Here is a 20,129-nt window from a genome sequence, read left to right as displayed (position 1 = left end):
AACCCAACCCAGGCTGCACTGCAAAGGGGTGAAGACCTCAAAACCACCCTGGTGAACTGAGCCCGAACCTGAAATTCCAGAAGTGAGGCACAGACTGCACTGAGGATGTACACATGCATCGGTCACGTTTATTGGTGCAACACAACTTTTGCAATCCAGAGCACGTGTTTAAGGCAAGCTGTTACACCAACTGGTTGCACGGATGATACAGGTACCGGAACGCTGCGCCACAGGGTTACAATGGGAATGAAAGCTGTTAGAAGCATTTGCTCCCGCTTGCTTTACTGCAGTGGGAACATGCTGCCTCCACCAGTGAAAGCCCTTGCTCAGCATCTGCTCAGCACGTAAACTCAGACAAGCTTTTCAAGTGCTGTTAGAACCACGAGTTGATGCGTATCTCTTGGTACAATACATGTTTGTGGAAGGCCACATGATTAGTGTGTGGGGCTCTCCTTTAATTAAAGAAGGAATTTAGTGCTGGTAAAACAGCCAGACTGGCACCAGGAAACGAGGACTCTTTATTTGAGGGATGTTCTAGAACTTGGTAAAACAATACCAGTAATAATCCACCTTTTAGTAAGCACACCCCCAAAACAAACCTTCCCGTTTCCAGGGCTCATTTAGTTACTGAACCCTGTGTTGAAGTATTCAGCAAGGAATTTAATGCTCATTTTAAACTTGTATGGGATTGGGAATGACGGTAAGGACATAAGCCCACGTTTTGCAGGCCTTGGGTATGGGTGATGCTATTCCATGCCAGGACCCAAGCCCACGTCCCACCTCTAGGGTAAAACAGGTGTAACTAACATTCTGCTGTACAATTAGTAACAGATCAGTGTAAATATGTCAGTGGTGTGCTGAAGTTCATCTTATCAGCGGGCCGCTTTTGTGATGCTTCTGTAACTGTATTGTTAAGGGCAGGCAAAAATGCTGGTAAAAATGATACCAAAACCACCCCAAAGCTAACATTCCCAACACTTGAAACAGAGGGGGCTGTACTTCAAATGTACCTGTATCTTAGATAATGCAGACACTTTGGGAGAGTTTGAGAATCACATGAAGTTTTCTGACTCGCAGGCAGCACCACGGATCCCTGTTGTTTGAAATCCATCTGTCAGTGTCTAACAGCATCAGCTCTTACAAAGATGAACTCCAGCAGTGTCAGTGGACATTTTTTAAACCAAAGAGATTTTATTTTCTAGGCAACAAAAGAAAACATCCAAGCAGTGATATTGACACATCTCCCTCGAGTGGAACTGAGTCTCTGGGAGCCGATTTCCAATGCAAACATGACATAGCAAAGCTCAGCGCTCCGGATTAAATAACCCTCATCTTCAAAATACTGCAACTGAGAAACACCCCAAAGAAAAATCCTTTTCCATGCCTGCAGAAATCCATCCAGGACACAAAGCTCCCCAAAGCCAATATGCATTTGCAAACATGGCAGGCAATAAATATGTATCTTCCACTTCTGGTTCAAAGCCACCCCAGCCAGTCACCGGGAACACCTCTCTGAGGTAGGTTTTATGTCCATTTTACAGATGGCAATGGTGAGGCTCAGCTCCTTGTCCAAGGCGTCTCTCTGCTTCCATGGGAAAGCTGAGAATACAACTGAGGATTGACAGTCTCTTGGTCTCATTCCTAGACAGTATTTCATCTCAAGTAGTTATAACACAGTGTAATCTTCAAGTTCCTTTGAACTGTCAGGTATTTCCTTAGGTTTGTAAGCATCAGCTTCTAGAGAACTGGTTTTAATGTTGGGGGTTTGGTTTGGTTTGTTTTTTTCCTATGACAGACTAAAAGCCAAGTGAAGTTTAACACTGGAAACTAAGTCGCTTTCTATAGGAAACTCCCAACAGTGCTAACATGTATTTTAATACTGAATTAAAAAGACACCTGGTCCATAGTGATTCTGTCCTTTATACTTAATTATTCACGCCTCAATTCAGCAAAGCACTTCTGTAATTACGTTCCTTCCTTGATAAGACCCTCCTGTATTTCAAGGTCCAACTGGGAGCCTCTGCTGAGAACTTCAGTGAAACGTGCCTTCTACAAACACGGTTTTGCTGCACCAGCTTAGGTAACACTAGATCTTAAGTTCCACTTTGGTAAGTGGATTGATTTCTGCCTCAGTCTGAAGATGCAGGTTCTTGCTCCCCATTTGTAAAAGTGCAAGGAAGGTAACTCAAAACAGCAACAGAAAAAGAGCAGGTTAAGGATATTTTAAAAGTCATTAAAACAAGCATGTGTTGTAGGCATTTCATCAAGGAAAAACCAAAATCCCCTTCAGTAATATGCACCTTTACAGCACCTTTTAAAAGACCTCAACAGCACTTCCAGCTGCTGTGAGGCAAGATAGATTCAACCAATTTCAACTTCCCTGATCGTGAACAGTCCGAGAAGTAGGGCAGTCTTCATAGCTTATTTTGTTCTGGAAGTTAAACTGCACCCTTCATTATCAGGATTAAAGTCTTGCCACTGAACAGTCATCGGTGACAAATCAAACACGTTAAGGCAGAATGCAGATGAAGAAAATTCAAGCCTCCCTTCTGGGTTCTCTGTCCTTCTAAAAAAGGCAAAACTTTTTAGCAGGAAGGAGTGAGAACTATACCTTAAAGTGCTCATTTACAGTGTTTGGAATCTGGTACAGCTTAGTAACACTGTGGCCATGAGCTATACCCAAGTCTGCTTCAATGGATGTAACAAACTGAGTCACTTCCCTAACTACTCTATTTCCCTCTTGCCAGGATTTCAGATACTATTGTGAATAAGAGTCCAAACTATTTCAAGAAACATGCCTATGTTCTGATGCAGTGTAAACACCAGGGGGTTGATAGTTATTTTTCAAGCAACTAAAAACTACCTACAGAGGATTAGTAAGTTTATTCAACACTTAACCATCTACTTATTAATTTAAAGAAGGCTACCTTAAAGCTTAGAGGCCATTTCTTTCTCTAAAGCCATGACTTCACACACACAATACAGTCTACTTCTGATGGTAACATAGTATAGGGCAGCTTTGGAGATACTCTTTCCATCCCTAAGTGTGCACCAAATGAGCAGTTTCCCCTGCAAGAACTGCTTGCATGTGCAGAGTCTAATCCTTAGCATAAATAATGCTGATCTGAGTGTTTCCCAAACCCTTAATTTAATTACCCTGAACACATGATACAGAGAGATTAAGTCAGCAATTTAAAGGCTAGATTTTATGCTAGTGTTGAATGAGCCTGATTTAATACGTCTGCTCAGTTCACACACACAAAGACTATTTCAGGAATCAAGTTCTAGCTGCCAGTGTATACCACCTGCCAAAGTACTATAAATTAGCATGCGAGAAGATACCTACTTCAAATCCCTTGGGATAAATCCCTAGCCATAACAAACCTGTGCATCCTGGCCATCATTAAGTTAATTTGCTTTTCAAGCTCTGTGAACGGAATTGTAGGATTACATACAGCTTATCTGGGAATCCAGAATTTTATTCTGGACCGATGAGGTAGTCGATGTAACCGTCCTCATGCAGATGTCACACTTCCCCAAAGTTGGTGTGTCCGGTCTCCTTGGCGTGTTCTCTGGCTTCCACTTGTCCCGTGAGTCCCTTCTGGCACACCATGCACCGCAGCGTGAAGTGATTCACATCCGTGAACTGCCTCTTCCGCCTGGCTTCATCTGCCAACTCCAAAGCTTGTGCAAGGACAATATCATCACTGGTGGAGAAAATGGTCTGGGGAGGAACGTCCGAGTCTGGGATTTTACGCTCAAGTGGATCATAATGAATCCCATCATATATTAAAAGGACCCGCTTAGTGTAACCAGCATCTTCCCCAAAGCGGTCGATCCTGACTGTCTGTGTGTCCACCACACAGATTTCACACTGGTAAAACTTGGACAGAATGGACACTTCGATGGCTCCTCCCCACGTCTCTTCCCTCCGGATCCAGTCACAATACTCCCTGTTGGTTTTCCCTAGAACTGCCTCACAGTATGATTCCGGATCGCTTGCTACTATCTGGGCTATGAGGCTGCGCATCTCTGGAGCGCAGCCGGGGTCGTAGACGCCTCCTTCGACCACATAGTACACACTGGTGAAGAGACAGGAGTTATCTGCTGGCACAACCCTCCTGGCCAGCAGAGGCACAGCTTCCCTGACCGAGTTAGACATCGTTCTTTTTGCAACCACGGGTGAGTCAGTCTTGGCTTTGGACGCGTCCTCTTCAACGATCAGTGTATCACCTGTCAAACACAGGAGGAGGAGGAATTGAGGGAAATCACAGCACCACAGAACAGTCTGGGTTGGAAGGGAACTTAAAGCTCCTCCAGCTCCAACCCCTGCCACAGGCAGGGACACCTTTCACTACAGCAGCTTGCTCCAAGCCCCTGTGCCCAGCCAGGCCTTGAACACTTCTACTTGCAGACCGCATTTAAACGTGCTGCTGGTCCTAAACCAAAGCAACGCGGCTGCATTGTTATAATTGCGGCTTGTGCTCATTTCCCCCCTCAGCACCATATCCTGATGGGAAACCGCCTCTGCCAGACCAGCCGGTAACACCACAGCCCACGGACCAAGCACGCAGAGGAGGCTCCGCAGTACTCACCCACCGGGCCCCAGCCCTGCGGACCCTCGACACGCGGGTAAAGCCACGACGGGCGCTGCCGGCGAGCAGGAAGCACCGCGAGCCGGGTGTTGACAGCTCCCGCCGGGGGGAGGAACCGGCCCGACAGCGGCCGATGAGGGGCGTGCTGGGCCGCAGCCTCTTTTCATTACGCTAATTACACCCCATGGAGCGCCGGTGTCCGCCCCCCCACACCCCACACCGCGCAGGCCCGGCCCTCACCCGAGTGGATGCCGAGCTCGCCGAGCCGCCGCTCGCCGTCACTGAGGTCCAGGCTCCGCGGCGGGAAGCCGAGCAGCAGCCGCTGTGCCGGGACGGGCACGCCGGTGAGGGCGGCCAGCGCGGCCTGCATGTCGCGGAGCCGGGAGTGCGCCGTGAGCCCGGGCAGCGGGTGGGAGCCGCTCCGGGCCTTGCACCGCAGCCGGAGCATCCTCGGCGGGGCCGCCCCGCGCCGCCGCCGCCGCCGCCTCCTCCTCCTCCTCCTCCTCCTCCTCCTCACGGGCCGGCTTCCGTCCTGCCCGCTCTCGCGAGACCTCCGTTCCGCGCGCCGTCATTGGCTGGGCCGCATCCAACCGGAGCGCTGGTGGCGGGGTCGGGGGCAGCGGGGCGCGCTCGCGCTTCTCATGTAGGGATTTGCATATAATTTGCGTGTGATTTGCATTCGTGGCGCGCCGCCGCGGGGCCATGGCGGCGGCGCGGCACGGCGGCGGCCCGAGGGGCAGGCCCGGGGGTCTGCGCGGCGGAGAGAAGCAGTGCTGTGAGTAAGCCCGGTCCGGAATGGGGTCTGCGCGCTGCCGCTCTTTAGGGGTTAAAACCATATCTATATATAATCTATATCTAATTTAAGGATCGCGCTTAAAACCGCGCGCGTTTTCCTCAACCCGCGTCCGTCCCCCCCCCCCCGTCCGCGGGCGCGCAGCCGGTGCCCGGTGTCCTGCCCGTGCGCTCCCGAGGGTGCTCGGCGCTCTCATCCCCGTCCTTCTTTCCGTGCCTCCCGGTGCTGCTCCGCTCCCAGCTCCGGGACTCGGGCTGTTTTCTGCTAGAACGTGAGTGTTTTATTTAAAGCACGTTCGCCCTTGGCGGCTCCTGCCCGGTCGGTAAATAGCAAATAGCTTTAAGGCTAAAGGTTGGTATTAGTTCCATTAGCTCAGCGGGCGCGTCGAGGCTAATGCGGCTCATTAGCTGACACCCGGGAGACCGCAGAGTGGTTAATGAGCGGTGAGGACACCAGGGAGCCCGTTAGGAGATGCACGGCGGGGGTCTGACCATCCGGGAGACCGGAGAATCTTAGAATCCCGGGGTGGGAAGGGCGTTCTGAGCATCTGGTCCAGTCTTCCCTGGCAAAGCATGACCTAGGCTGAATGTCCCAGCACCCTGTCCAGCCAGATCGTAACGGTGGGCAGCAGCGGGGGAGTCCTCCCCTTCCCTGGGGAGATTATATTGTTCTCATTGGGCAAAGTTTGCCTCTTGCCCCATGGGTAACTTGTACCCAATGCCCCTTGTTTTTCCTACGTGATTCTTTGCACAAGGGAGTCTCCATCTTTCTGGAATCATGGAATGGTTTGTGTTGGAAGGGAAGGGAGCTTAAAGTTCATTCAGTTCCAACCCCTACCACAGGCAGGGACCCCTTCCACTGGAGCAGGTTGCTCCAAGCCCCTGTGTCCAACCTGGCCTTGAGCACTGCCAGGGATGGGGCAGCCACAGCTTCTCTGGGCACCCTGTGCCAGCGCCTCAGCACCCTCACAGGGAAGAGCTTCTCCCTGAGAGCTCATCTCAGCCTCCTCTCTGGCAGGTTAAAGCCTGACAACAGCTCCGTGTCCTTCTTATGCTGGGGACCCTTGTGGTCTTTGTAGCCTCCCTTTAAATACTGGCACAAGATGGGCAGCTCTGCATGGCTTTGGGCTGGGGCTTGGTTCTTGCTCTCAGATACTCTGCGATGCTGCTGATGCTCCTGGGTTGGTTTTGGGTTTGCAGCATGGGCTTCCTACATGACCAACTCCCCAACGCTGATCGTCATGATCGGCCTGCCTGCACGCGGCAAGACCTACGTGTCCAAGAAGCTCACCCGCTACCTCAACTGGATCGGGGTGCCCACCAAAGGTGTGTGCTGGGACTGCCCTTGTGCAGAAAGCAGTGTGAGAGCTGCCTGTGCAGTGCTGTCAGTCTCACATGCTTGTCTTTTTGTGTGTGAAGTGTTTAACTTAGGAGTGTATCGCCGGGAAGCGGTGAAGTCTTACAAGTCCTATGACTTCTTCAGGCATGATAACAAAGAAGCCATGGAAATCCGCAAGTAAGTTGGTATCAAGGAGCAGAACTGTTCTGTGGTGGTCTGGTTAGTCTCAGGTCTTGGCAGGCTCTGTATTTCAGGGGCACAAATTAACAGTGATTGAAACTAGGGGATGAGGCAGCCCAGTGCATGCAGGGATCCTGCCACAAGCAGGTTTTAGGCAGAGGTGCCTTATGATCCCTGGGGTTCTTAGGGATGCAGGGATGGGTCCTCCATGGGCAGAGGGAGAAGGTATTCAAACCTCTCCCAGTGGTTCAGAAGCTTTGGTGTTTGAATGCTTTCCATCAGCTCTAAGAGTACTTGTTTCTCTCCTGCAGGCGATGTGCCCTGGTGGCTCTACAAGACGTGAAGGCATATCTCTTGGAGGAGTGTGGGCAAATAGCTGTAAGACTTTGCTGCTCTGAATATGGGTTATGTTTGGGTAGTTTAAAGCTGCCCACGTTATTTGGGGACTCGATTGTTACCCCCAGTGTTTTGGGGCTGGTTTAAAAGCCTTAGATGAAGTTGCTCATTGCTGCTTCCTCATTTTCTGGTAGGTGTTTGATGCGACCAACACCACTCGAGAAAGACGGGACCTGATACTAAGTTTTGCTAAAGAAAATGCTTTCAAGGTAGTGGTGCTGCTGTGTTTAATTTGTAGTTGCTGCACCGAGGGGCATTACTGCTCCCTGGGGCAGGAGCGCTTGAGTTTTGATCCAGGGTAGAGTTCTTGACTCTCTGAAATACGCTTCTTTGCCTTCTTTGTAGGTGTTTTTTGTGGAGTCCGTCTGTGACGATCCAGAAGTCATTGCTGCCAATATCCTGGTGCGTGCTGCATTTACCAGGCTTGGCTGCCTGTGCCTTCTGAGGGTGCTCAGTACAAGGTCACCAGCCACAATAGCTTACAGCAGTGTCTGCAAACATCTTGCTCTTATGTTTCACCTAAATAAGCAGCTGTAAGGTTTGCAGCTTTAGAAAAGCTAAAGATGCAGTTAGGCTATGTGAGAAGGTGGAAATCAAATGAAGCTGAGAAATGTTTGACCTTGAAGTGTGCTTTCTTGTTAGGGGGAGGCGAGCAGCAAGGCAGCTGTGTCTGTCAGAGGGCCAAGCACCACAGTGCCTTCAGAGTTGCCCTTTGTTTCCTCTCCAGGAGCAGGGTTTTTTCCACAGGGCAGGGTTAAACAATGCCTGTTTGTTTCCAAGGGGAAGAATAATGTTATTCAGCTTTGCCTTTGTTCCCCGGGTGAGTTTACTTAACTCTCACAAAGTGGTGCTGTCTCTTATCAGGAGGTGAAGGTTTCCAGCCCTGACTACCCAGAGAGAAACAGGGAGAACGTGATGGATGATTTCCTGAAGAGGATAGAGTGCTACAAGGTCACTTACCAGCCTCTGGATCCTGATGCCTATGACAAGTAAGCAAAGCCCTGGGGTGCATTTTATCCTTGCACACGTGAGCTGCTTTGCTTTGTCGCTGCTGTTCTCTGGCTCCGGATGCTATAATGTGTCTGCTGGAGCCTCTGCTCTCCCAAAGTTGCCTGTGTGAAGGTGGTTCCCAAGTGATTTGAAAGGGTTTTTCTCTAGTGTACTGCAACGTAATGCAGCTCCTTGTGCAAGCAGTTCAGTGTCTCTTCTGTCTGCTGGAGTGACCCAGTGGTAGTGCTGATGCCTTTACTAGAGGATTAATAGCTAGATTACACCCGCAGATGCACGTGCTTCATATTTAAAACCAGTCGTGTGGGTGTTCTTATCTTATGTTGACTCCAGAGATCTTTCCTTCATTAAAGTGATCAATGTGGGACAGCGGTTCCTAGTAAACAGAGTCCAGGATTACATCCAGAGTAAAATCGTCTATTACCTAATGAACATTCATGTCCAGCCGCGTACCATCTACCTTTGCCGACATGGTGAGAGTGAATATAATCTTGTTGGCAAGATTGGTGGGGATTCTGGTCTGTCACCACGTGGGAAGCAGGTAAGTGTTTGGCAGCACCCGGGTTGCTGTATGTGTTGTGTGACCAGAGCCGGGCTCTGCATCCGACTCCTGCGAGGGGCAGCCCCGCAGATGGATCTTGCTGCAACAGCCACGGCCCTTGAAATGATGCTCTGAAGAGTGGCAGCAGCTCCTGCTCCCTCCTAACCTCCCCTGGTGTTTTCTCCAGTTTGCTCAGGCGCTGAAGAAGTTCCTTGAGGAGCAGGAAATCGTTGACCTGAAGGTGTGGACGAGCCAGCTGAAAAGGACGATCCAGACGGCCGAGTCCCTGGGGGTCATGTACGAGCAGTGGAAGATTCTCAATGAGATCGACGCTGTGAGTGAAATGCTGACTGAAGCCTTTAGCTTTCCGAGGCAGAAAATAATGCTTAAAACCAAATTTACTACGATAAAATGACCATTTCTTATTCATCTCTAACCATGTCCATGTATAATGTGCTCCAGCCTGTAGAAGCACAGTTTGGGTTGGAAGGGACCTTAAAGCTCCTCCACCTCCAACCCCTGCCACAGGCAGGGACCCCTTCCACTGGAGCAGCTTGCTCCAAGCCCCTGTGTCCAACCTGGCCTTGAACACTGCCAGGGATGGGGCAGCCACAGCTTCTCTGGGCACCCTGTGCCAGCGCCTCAGCACCCTCACAGGGAAGAGCTTCTGCCTAAGAGCTCATTTCAGTCTCCCCTCTGCAGGTTAAAGCCATTCCTCTTGTCCTGTCCCTACAGGCCCTTGTCCAAAGCCCCTCTCCAGCTTTTTTTGTCAGCTCCTTTAGGTATTGGAAGGCCATTGGTGTGGCCATGGTAGATATACTGTCCATCATTTTCATCACATAAAGGAATTGCTCATCTCAGCCAGTTGCCTTTTTCTCTTTGTTGCATCTCCTCTGTTGAAATGGGGTGGGTTGTAACAAGTTGTTCTTTCCTCAGGGGGTATGTGAAGAAATGACCTATGGAGAAATTGAAGTCAAGTATCCAGATGAGTTTGCATTGAGAGATCAGGAGAAATACCTTTATCGCTATCCTGGAGGCGAGGTGAAGACCCTTAGAGAATAACAATGATACAGTATATGTAAACCAAAGAGATATGTGTAGAATTGAAAGACTTGACCTATTTTTTCTTTCTCTGCCAATATTTGTGTGAGCAACTGAAAACGTTAGGATCCATAATTGTCTTTCAGAGAGAAGGTTCATTGATTTCCTTTGTCATGGTGTGCAGATGATGCCTTTCAGTCAATGAACTGAGCCACTTCCTGAGTCCCTCGATGCCCCCCTTGGACACTGAGGGGCTTCTGCATCCCACTCATGTGGGCAAAGCCTGAATTTTCACCATAGAAAATGGAAAGGAGATGAATGTGGGGGTGGTGTGGAGCCGTTTCTGGGTTTACCTCACAACCTTCAGTGTATAACTGGCCATTTTATGTTTTTGTTATGGCGCTCCTGAAGAGTTACCCGTAATCCAAACCCTCCTGTAATCTGCGGGTTGCTGACCTTAAGTTTCACCTTCTGCTCTTTGCCGTTTTCTCTCCCTGTGTTCACCAGATCATCCCTAAATGTGTGCATTTTGATTCTGAAATTGATGATTTCCTGAAGGTGAAGCTGTGCTAAAATTGCTGCTGCTGCTTTAAACCTCTGTTTACGAAATGCCTTGACAAATTCCCATTTTGTTTTCCAGTCCTACCAGGACTTGGTCCAGCGCCTGGAGCCAGTAATTATGGAGCTGGAAAGGCAAGGCAACGTCCTCGTCATCTCCCACCAGGCGGTTATGAGGTGCCTCTTGGCTTATTTTCTTGACAAGAGTGCAGGTACAAAAATAAGCGAGCGGTGGAAGGGGCTGGTTTCTCTGCTGCTTCCTTTGCAGGGCGTCGGGGAGGGTGGCTTGTAATTGCTCTTTGGATTTCTCACAAGGCAAGAGGTGCTTAAAAAAGCAAAGCAAACATTGCTCACAGACTTTAACCATTGCAGTTCAGTGGGGCAGGGAGCAAGAAGCTCTCCCTGCGTGAAGTGCAGGAGAGTGCTGCTCACTCTCTGCTCAGCTGCTGTTTCACCGGTGGCACTTATGTATTCTATAGGGACTTTATTTCAATGTAAAGGGGAAGTTTTGTGGTGCATGGGGACCCAAAGGGTTGGCAGTTGTGCTGCATTGCTGATTGATGCTGATCCTTTCTGTGGCATACTCACCTGGAAGCTAGTTCCAGTGCAGGCTCCTTTATGATGCTCCAGTGAGTGGCACTGGAGTTTAGTAAAGCCTTTAGTAAAGTTTATTCACTCCAAGTAGAACTCCCGTGGGTCCATGGCAGCTGTTGCTGTGGTGCTTTCCTACCTGTGTGCAGCTGGAGAGGCTTCCTCTTGTTGGCCCCATGTGTTGGGAATGGTGGGTTTGGTCCTGTCCCACTGCTGCATCCAGTATTGCTATGTGGAACGTTCCCACCCAAAGCCTGGGCAGAGTGGGGCGGCTGGTGTGGGCAGCACCCCATAATACCCCATAACGCCTGCCTCTGTCCTAGATGAGCTGCCCTACCTGCGATGCCCTCTCCACACCATTCTGAAGCTCACACCTGTGGCATATGGTAAATACTGTCTTTTCTTCCCCTGGTGTCTATGTGTGTGTGTATCATGGGGTGGTTTGGGTTGGGAAGGACCTTAAGGTCATCTACTTCCAACCCACTGCCATGGGCAGGGAATCTAATGGGCGGGTTTGTGTTCATGTCTGGCAGCAACCAGCTGAGCTATAGAAGCTTCTGGTGGTGTATTTAATATATATAAAGGTTCTGGACTGTGGGAGGGTTTGGAGGGAGCAGTGGGAGAGGAGATATGTGGGTGCCAGGGTGTTTCCATCTCCTACACAAGTGATAATTATCTCTGGATTTCACCCATTTTGAGGCTGTTTGTGCCTCCAGTTTGGGGTGCAGTCAGTTAAAAATGGCTTTTTGTGGATGGACCTATAGTCCCCATAACAGGGCTGAACAGTGAAGGTCAAAGCCAGAATGTAGTTCAAGTGTGAAGTCCTGTTTGTTTGAGCTGTCTTAAAACTGGAACCCATTTATTGCTGCTCACTTCCCATGCTGTTTCCAGTATGAAAATAAAAGATGATTATTTCTTAAGTTACCCTTCCTCATATTAACTTCTCTTGTGGTAAAGGCTGTAAAGTGGAGACAATCACCCTGAACGTGGAAGCAGTGAACACCCATCGTGACAAACCCTGTCTGAACTCAGTAAGTTCTTGCTGCACTGCTCGGGCTTTATCCCATTCCAAAAGTAAGGACCCTGAAACACTCCTCAGTTCCTGCTGTCAGTGAGCACAAAGGCTTGCTTCAGAAAGAATCCCCCCCCCAAAGCAGAATTAATAGGGGGTGGAATTAGTTTGTTTCCCAGGCCAGGGAGAGATGCTTTCGGAGCTATTGTAGGAGGCAGAACGGGCAAGTTTAAAACGGAGATCTTGGAGTTCCTGGTCTCAGTTGATGGAGTTGTTGTTGCTTGTTTCTCTTAATGGTGATAACCTCAGAAAGAGTTGCCAGAATGTTTGGAAGTGATTTATTTTTCCTTCACTGTCTTGATGAGCTTTTCTCTTTGTAAAGCTGCCACTGGGGTAAGGCTGGGTTCTAGGGGTGGTTCTTGGTGGCTCTCGCAGCCCTTGCGGGGCAGGAACAGAGGGTTTTCCCTTGTAAAACACACAAGACATCAGCAGAGACAAGTGTCTGGGGCAAAGCAAGACTGCGGTGTTCCTAAACTTTGTACGTATTGGAGGCATGAGGAGATGGGTCCAATTTATTTCCCTTGCACCGTGAATCCTCTTGGAGCAGTAGTGGAAACACTTCAGGCTCTGGCTTTATTTATGAGCTCCTGTCTCCCTTTACTTCAATGACTGCTCAGCCATCCACCTTGTGGAGGCACCACGTAATTATGTGCTGAGTCTGTGGAAGCTGCTGTTACTGTAGGTGCTTGCTTCTGTAAATGCAGCTTTGCAAAGGGATTGATCCATCAGGGAATGGTGCGTAGTGATTGCCTGTAATTAGCTCCCCCGATTAAAGAGCGTAAACCAGCTCTCTGCTGTGCTAGCTCACAGGAAATCAAAGTGCATCACATCTTAAGTTCTTTTGCTATGTTTAGGCTTTTTAGCTGCTTCTTGTTGTGCTGTATAAAGAGCTATTGGTTGATTGTCTGGGATATGGTTGGTTTTTGTGTCCCAACATAAAATCCCCTATGCCAAGGGACCATAAACGAGGAGAGAAGAGACTGAGAACCTGCATCTGTGGCTGGAGGGATTGTGGAGCTAAATCCAGCTGGTTGCAAAACACTAAACTGAGGATATTCAGCAAGGTTTTTGTGCCCGGTCCCGTGCTGGTGCTTTCCAGTCAGTCACTGATCGCTTTGCGACCTCTGTGTGATGCCTGTGTCGAAATCATTGCTCGCCTGGAGAAGTGGGAGGCTGTTTCTGTTGTTCTTGGCTTTACTCGGGCAATGCGGCTGCTTTGGGGGAGAAGAAACACAAAGAATGGAAAGTTTTTCTATTTCTAATTATGCTAAATTGATTGTGGGGAGAAAAGGAAAATAAACCCCAAAATGACCCAAAACCACCCCTCCCTGAACAAAGCTAAGCAAAAGACTCTCAAAGGGAAGTGAAACTGCTCAGAAAGAGGCTTTTCAGTGGCCTCCGAGGCAGATCAGCCGAGCGGATGGGGTGTTTGCCCCTGCTGGTGCTCTGCAGGGGAGGTGTGCGCCGTCGTGGATGCGTTTGTAAACTGTGGTTCCCCTTTTCATTCCTTGTGATTCCCTCCACCTGGGATCAGAACAAGCTTCCCTCCGGCCAAAGCCCTGCGAGGATGAGAAGGAACAGCTTTACGCCGCGGGCCAGCGCGGACACGGTAAAGCGCCCGCGCCATTACAGCGTTGGGAGCAAACCTCTCGACCTCGTGGGGCCTTTCCCATCCCTGGAAGCTCGAGATGGGGCCGACCAGCAGCAGCTGCAAGTTGAGGTCCAGGTGGTACCTTCTCTGTGTTTCCCTTCCCCACCATCACCCGCAGCTGTCAGTGGTCCTGTCTGGAATGCAGCCCATTCCCAGGGGCTTTGTTTCCCTGTAAGAATCCTCCTGGATTAGACACTCATAACCCCCAAAGTCACCCCATTAAACTAGAATTGTGGTGCCAAAGGCTTTCAGAACCAGGTTGGTTGGGCCTTGGAGCAGCCTGATTGAGTGGAAGGTGTCCCTGCCCATGGCAGGGGGTTGGAACTGGATGGGCTTTGTGGTTCCTTCCAACCCAAGCCATTCTGTGATCATGAGGCTTTGTGCAGGTGAGTTTCCATCAGTGCAGTAGGGTTTTGGCAGGGTGGCTGATTCTGGGTGATGCTTTCTGGCAAAAACCCAACTGGAAGGAGTTACAAGTATCCTCTTTGTCTAAGTTAGATGCTGCAGCCAAGTGTTGCTCCAGTCCCTGGTAGAAAATACTTGAATCATGACTTTGTCAGTGCCTGTTTTCTTGCAGATCCCGTTGTCAGCAGCTTATTGAACAAAGTTTGGGCTCTTTGGGTGCCCAGAATAAAGCAGCTTTGGGTGCTTGGTGTTTCATCTGGCTTAAAAAAGGCACCAAGGCCCTCATCAGTGTTGGGTGCAGAGTCCCATTTGTTTCTTTGCTCATTTAAACTTGTTTTGCTGTTAAATGAGGTGTTAAATTGAGGTTAAATGAGGTTAAATTGAGGTGTGTGCCTGGGAGAGCACAGGCAAAGAGGTTTGGAGGGGACTTTGAGGAGGTCTTGGCTGGGTCCTACAGAGTCATAGAAGTTAGGGTTGGAAAGAACCTATGTTGTAACATGCAGAGTAATGTGCACATTACATGTGTGTTGTAATGTGCAGAGAGCCATTACCAAAGCTGTTTAATCTTGGATGCTTTAGAGGTTAATGTTTCCCCAGCTATTAGTGAGCCCAGCTTCCCCCCCTTCCCTCGGGGTAAGTGACCAGAGAGCAAAGGAAGGGGTGATGCAGCACGGGTGAACATTGCTGGTGTTTCCATGCTCGGTTTAGAGCATGAGGCTCAGGCATCCCCCAAATCCCAGGGCTCTGGTGCACCGAACCAGCCAGGGCTTTGCATTGGGGTGGATTTGAGCCACAGCAATTCTGCTTCATGTCTCGGCTGGAGAGGACCTTGATGGCCTGAGGTGGGTGCCCCAGGACAGGGATCCCCCCCCGTTTGCAGTTGTACCCTTCATCCTTGTAGTGATGAAGGAGCATTTAGTAAGGCCTGGGTTCTGGGCTGGCTGTGTGGTAGGGAATAGTCCTGCCCCAGGACCTTTTGCCTGAATGGAGCCCTTGGGATAAGCAGCAGTGGAGGGAGGAGGTGGCCAGGCACTGCAGCACCGTCCATGCCTTGTATCAGCTCCTCTGTGATACAAGCCTCCCCCCAGCTCCCTGACATGGCATCTTTGGGGTTGCTTCACTTCTTTCCTCATTTGCTTTGCTGCTTGTCCTATTATTTCAAAATCTCCCTTAAAATGCACTATGAGCTATCCTGTGCTGTTTCTTCTTTCCTTTGCAGCCTCAAGGGGGAATTGCTTGCCTGTGAGTATCACTGAAAGCAGCTTCTATGTACTCTCTTTTGGTCTAGTAAGTAGGACTTCTCTTGATTACTATTGCATGGAATCTACTGTGGTGAAAGACAGATGCATGGAGCAGAAGGAAGTCTTTTCCTTTGTCATTAAGGACCTGTCATTAAGGGGGACCTCAGTGGGGGAGAAGTATGTTACCAGGCTGAGCCCACTAATCCAGGGGCTCCAACTGGTTTTACTGGTGAATATGCTTCTGATGGCTGCCCATAAAGTGTGTTTCACCCTGAGCTTGCTTCATGCCTGGACCAGGATGTGGAATGGCTGCACTGGCACTGCCAGGCTGAGCCATGTAGCCCGTCCTGAGCAGTGCTGGCTCCCATATATGTCTCCTTTCCATCTGGTGACCCATGGATGGCAGAGATTTTGCAGGAGTTGTTGGATTTTGTAGGCTGGATGGGAGTGGTGCTGCTCAGCCCCAGTTCCCCATGGCTTGAGGGAGCTGGGGGGGTTTAGCATGTGCTTGACAAGTAGCTGGGTGGATAAACCTTCCTGTGCGGGTGCCTGTTGTCACTGAGTCCTCACCACCACGTCCCTTTTGAGGCCCCTTGACTGGGGGCGAAGGGAGTGTGACTCCCTCCCACCCTAAGGGGAGAACATGTCCTTGTCTGTCCCCCTCTCTTTAGGGAGCCTGCAGCCAGCATCACCCACGAACCCTTGGCTTCCCCCTCAACCTCTGAGTAAGGGGCTTGGATGAGACCACGGCTGCTGCCCCATGCACAAAGGCTGGAGATGCCCTCGCTTCGCTGTGCTCCCACCAGCCCTGCTCTGCTGGTGCCTGGGGCAGACCCTGCTGCAACCCTGCTCTTGGCTCCTCGGGTGTTTCTCCTCCTGCAGTACACACAGTGCTGATGGGTTTTGTCTTGTGAAGGGGGGTTTTGCTGCTCTGTCTGGGGACCTGGCTGCATTATTGCAGAGCAGGTCCCTGCATGGGGCTGTGGGATGGCTCTTGGCAGCTCTCACAGTGCATCCTCTGCGCTGAGCCATGCTCATCCCCATGCACTGCGGTGACCCACAGTATCTGGCTGCATCCCTCATCTTTGGGATAACAGTGATGTCCCTCTCTGGGAGCAGCAGGCTGTGCTGGGGAGCACCCAAGGGTGGTGGTGCCTAAGGGTGGGCTCAGAGATGGCACAAGCTGTGTCCTTGGGGGCTTGCTGTTGCTGCACATGGGCTGCTGGGGTTGTTGCTGACCTGCTCTTGCTCTCAGCAAGGCTCTGCTCCCTCCTTGCCTCTGCCCTTGGACAGATCCTCTCACTCCTGGTGCTCTGGTGTCAGAGAGCTGGGTTATGTGCAAAGAAAGTAAAGCAGGAGCTGGTTCAGTTTCCAGATGCCAAGTGTTGAAACAGGGTCCAGGTTTGGGTGGTGAGCTCCTGTTTCCCCTGTGGCAGGGTGTTCCCCTTGCTGTCATAGGATGCAGCTCATCCCTTCCAGAGAAGGGAGGTGCAGCTCCTGCCTCTGCTCAGGTAATGTTCCTCCAGCCCTGAGAAACTCCCCCTTGAATGTATTTGGCTTTTGGATGTGCAGTTTTCTGCTTTAATTGCACTTTGTCCTTGAAGTGAAGCTCTTCCAACCATTCTGTCAATGCAGCTGCTCTTACTCTGTCACCGCGATGTTATGGGACACAAAGGTATGGGATTGATCCCAAAGTGACATGCCTCTGTCTCCTGTTTGCTAGTTTGGGATAGCATTTTGAATAATGCTGCAGAGTGTTCTTACTGACCTGCCAAAGCTGTGGAAGCGCACAAAGCATCAGGCTCAGGTCCTGCTGCAGAGCATCTCCCAGGCTGGGATGGCAACTTGAGAATGGTCCAGCCAGTAGTGATGCCAAAAGGGCCTGTTTCTCCTAAAGCTGCCTGTCTCTCTGTGTTTCAGAGGCCTTAATGTTGATGATGAGGGGGAAAAGGAGAAAGAACCTGAGCTGGGGAGCTTGTGCTAAATCTGAGAAATTATTCCTGTACTAATATTAATTTAGAATCCAATCAGAGGAATATTATCCATAGGCTAAAAATCAAAGCCTTGCCCCTTTGGATTTGCCTTTGCTCTGGGCCGTGTGGTTAGAAAATGAATGTATGTACTTGGAGTGCTTCTTTCCCCCTATATTTAAACAAATAACACAGATTTCCTAGGAGGGGATGCAGATAAATGATAGCAACTTGGTCCAGCTTCCTCAATTCCAGTACAAACTTCCTTCCTTCCTAGTACTGCTGTTTTGCTTGAGAAGGTAGCATGTGAGCAGCTCTTATGGATTAGCCCTGATGATGGTTACTCTCGAAGTGTCCTTGTTGGGAAAACTGTTTTAATTTTCCTTTGCTTTGGTTTTTAATTGCAAATAGAACATATGCAGGGTCTGGATTTCCCAACTGCTGGATTTCAGGTGTTGGTTGGCAGCAAACTGGCTCCAGAGCTGTGCCATTGGTTCTCTTAATGGCAAACCAGTGCTGGTGCAGTAACAAAGACAGCTTAGACCTATTGATTCACACGTTGGTTTGCAGTGTGAGTGCTGCATCTGAGCAGGGCAGGCACTGGCCATGGCACAAAAGGAGCCTTTTCTGTGCTCTGAGACATTGCATGAACAGCAGCTGTAGGAAATCCTGGTTAATGGGTTTTAACTTGTGTGATTTGAATTCACTTGTACTGACCTGAGTGTGTTTGTGGTGTCTGTTGAGCCCTCACTGAGGCAGTAGTTCTATCAAAACTAGAAGTATTTATTGTGGTTAATATGTGAAATGATTCCTATAATGTTTCTTTGTTCTGGAAGTGTATTTTCCTATGGAGAAGAGAAATAAAAGTGAGCAACCCTCAGTAACCAGCCTGCTTCATTATTGCCTCCAGAAAAGCTGAGCTTGCATGGTCCCAGGGTGGGAAACCCTTCTCATAGAGCTTTGCAAGAGGTTAAAGGATGATGCAAAGTGTGAGGCAACTCATTATTTGCTGGGGTAGAAGTAAAGAAGAAAACCCTTTGATGGTCTCAGTCATACAGAATGATTATATGGATGCTGGAATGATGCAGAGTGATTATATGGAGCTGGTGTAGTATCTCTGTCCATCCCCAGCACTAAGCTGAGCTCTGTTGTCCCTGCTTTACATCTCCTGACTTAGCCTTGGTCTAACGTGTCCTGTTTCTCTCTCATTTGTAGAGGATGGCCAGTTTAACGGTGTAGAGGTTTGGCTTTCATCTGGGATTTCCACGGCTGGGAAGAGCCCTGCGGCTGGACTTGAGCATCCCTGGAGCGCAGTGAGCTGCTGCCGCTTCGGCCCACCCTCTCCTCTGAAATGTGTGTTTAGAGCCTCTCTGTGTCTTTTCTTTCTGAATGCTGCAGTGTCTGCCCATGGGATTGGAGAAGGATGTGAGCTAATTTATTCCTGGGCTTCCTGGGGTCCCCTGTTTGTCCTCCTCATCAGGTAGCGAAATTAACTGCAGTGTTTGCAGGACAAAATGGTCATACTCATACTCACCAAAGCAGCTTTTCTTTGGTGTAAGCAGACCAAATCCCCAAGTTCTTATTTAGCTGTTACCATCTCTAATGTCAAGTGCAGTACTCGTGGTGTTTAACTGTCCCCAGAGCTCCAGGCATTGCTCAGCTTTGTTTTCAGGACTCCTGATTTAAATCCCCAGATCCGAGCTGGTTCCTTTGCTCTGGGAAGGCTTTTGCTCATCCTATAAAACACACGGCGCTTGCTAGGTCAGCAGATCCTGCGAGGGGCAGAAGGGAATCAAACCTCCTGTCCCTCTCTGGAAAGAGCTTAGTGCTGTTGAAACTGAGCTCAAGTCCTGCTTTGGCTTTGCACCCAGATCTAAGCTTCCTCCTCTCATTTTTCCTGTGTTCTATGGACACTTTTATCTGTGAGAACAGAAAACGAGAGCATCACTTTGCTCTCAGGGCCACATGTGCAGGGCTTGCTAGAAGCACAAGATCTTTTACCAGTTGTCTTTTTAATGTACCAGAACTTAAGCCCACCAACAAGGTTTTTAAACTTGCCTATGAAAAAGCTGTGAATGATGTTGATGCATAATGCTGCTTTTAATAGAGTTTAAGCTGCTTTAGTGTTCAGTGCATAGGTGAGGAAGCTGCCGTGTGGTGCAGCTCATGTGTTACTTAAATCCCCACCAAAACTCCAAATTGAGTTTTCTCCCACAGATTTTGACTTGGAATCATAGAACCCCAGCCTGGTTTGAGTTGGAAGGGACCTTAAAGCTCCTCCAGCTCCAACCCCTGCCACGGGCAGGAACAGCACCTTCCACTGGAGCAGTTTGCTTCAAGCTCCTGTGTCCAACCTGGCCTTGAGCACTGCCAGGGATGGGGCAGCCACAGCTTCTCTGGGCACCCTGTGCCAGCGCCTCAGCACCCTCACAGGGAAGAGCTTCTCCCTTATCTCCAACCTAAATCTCCCCTCTGACAGTTTAAAACAAAGCCAGTTATGCCAAACTCCATTTTATCCTGCTCCTACCCTTCTTGAAGAAAGGGGCATTTAGGTATGAAGCAGGAGGCTCTTCTGGACCTGCTGTTTCAAGTTGACTCCAGGTTTCAAGTTGCCTCCGTAGGAGCAACTTCTGGGACCCAGGTTGCTTATTTTAAATGTGGGAATAGATGTTGGCCATACCCAGAGCAGGGGTTTGTGCCTGAGAAGCGCTGCAGAGGAGCTCAGCAGCCCTGAAGCCTGAGATTTACC

At 49.7% G+C, this 20,129-nt stretch overlaps 2 protein-coding genes across 11 annotated transcripts; one reads left to right on the top strand and one right to left on the bottom strand.

Moving 5' to 3' along the window:
* Positions 1-100: 100 nt before the first annotated feature.
* On the bottom strand, positions 101-5,095 carry YOD1 (YOD1 deubiquitinase). Its single transcript, XM_061454869.1, has 2 exons — positions 4,836-5,095; positions 101-4,233 (listed from the first exon to the last, which is right to left on the bottom strand). The coding sequence occupies exons 1-2, from the start codon at positions 5,041-5,043 to the stop codon at positions 3,527-3,529; spliced, it is 915 nt and encodes a 304-aa protein (XP_061310853.1). The 5' UTR covers positions 5,044-5,095; the 3' UTR covers positions 101-3,526.
* A 160-nt stretch (positions 5,096-5,255) lies between these two features.
* PFKFB2 (6-phosphofructo-2-kinase/fructose-2,6-biphosphatase 2) lies at positions 5,256-19,456 on the top strand. 10 transcript variants are annotated; one of them, XM_061454849.1, is made up of 16 exons: positions 5,262-5,370; positions 6,588-6,713; positions 6,807-6,903; positions 7,218-7,284; positions 7,437-7,511; positions 7,648-7,704; positions 8,167-8,291; positions 8,644-8,851; positions 9,039-9,185; positions 9,788-9,892; positions 10,533-10,662; positions 11,365-11,427; positions 11,999-12,072; positions 13,648-13,839; positions 15,389-15,411; positions 18,596-19,456. In XM_061454849.1, the coding sequence occupies exons 1-16, from the start codon at positions 5,298-5,300 to the stop codon at positions 18,609-18,611; spliced, it is 1,578 nt and encodes a 525-aa protein (XP_061310833.1). In that variant the 5' UTR covers positions 5,262-5,297; the 3' UTR covers positions 18,612-19,456. The 10 variants fall into 10 exon arrangements, with proteins under 10 accessions (XP_061310831.1, XP_061310833.1, XP_061310834.1 ...); XM_061454850.1 differs by having other exon boundaries at positions 15,389-15,456; XM_061454848.1 differs by lacking the exon at positions 18,596-19,456 and adding an exon at positions 16,082-18,260.
* Positions 19,457-20,129: the final 673 nt, after the last annotated feature.

Source organism: Pezoporus flaviventris, unplaced genomic scaffold (genome assembly GCF_033815535.1).
Source record: "Pezoporus flaviventris isolate CSIRO_AGI_PZ_B2104156 unplaced genomic scaffold, CSIRO_AGI_Pfla_v1 ptg000017l, whole genome shotgun sequence".
Lineage (NCBI taxonomy): Eukaryota > Metazoa > Chordata > Aves > Psittaciformes > Psittacidae > Pezoporus > Pezoporus flaviventris.
This window is presented reverse-complemented; position numbering and strand designations above follow the sequence as displayed.

Coding starts and splice junctions, on each gene's coding strand:
- YOD1 (XM_061454869.1), bottom strand. CDS start 5,043: ATGCTCCGGCTGCGGTGCAAGGCCCGGAGCGGCTCCCACCCGCTGCCC. Junction 4,234..4,835: donor CGAGCTCGGCATCCACTCGG/GTGAGGGCCGGG, acceptor TGTGTTTGACAG/GTGATACACTGATCGTTGAA.
- PFKFB2 (XM_061454847.1), top strand. CDS start 5,298: ATGGCGGCGGCGCGGCACGGCGGCGGCCCGAGGGGCAGGCCCGGGGGT. Junction 5,371..6,587: donor CGGCGGAGAGAAGCAGTGCT/GTGAGTAAGCCC, acceptor TTGGGTTTGCAG/CATGGGCTTCCTACATGACC. Junction 8,852..9,038: donor TGTCACCACGTGGGAAGCAG/GTAAGTGTTTGG, acceptor TGTTTTCTCCAG/TTTGCTCAGGCGCTGAAGAA.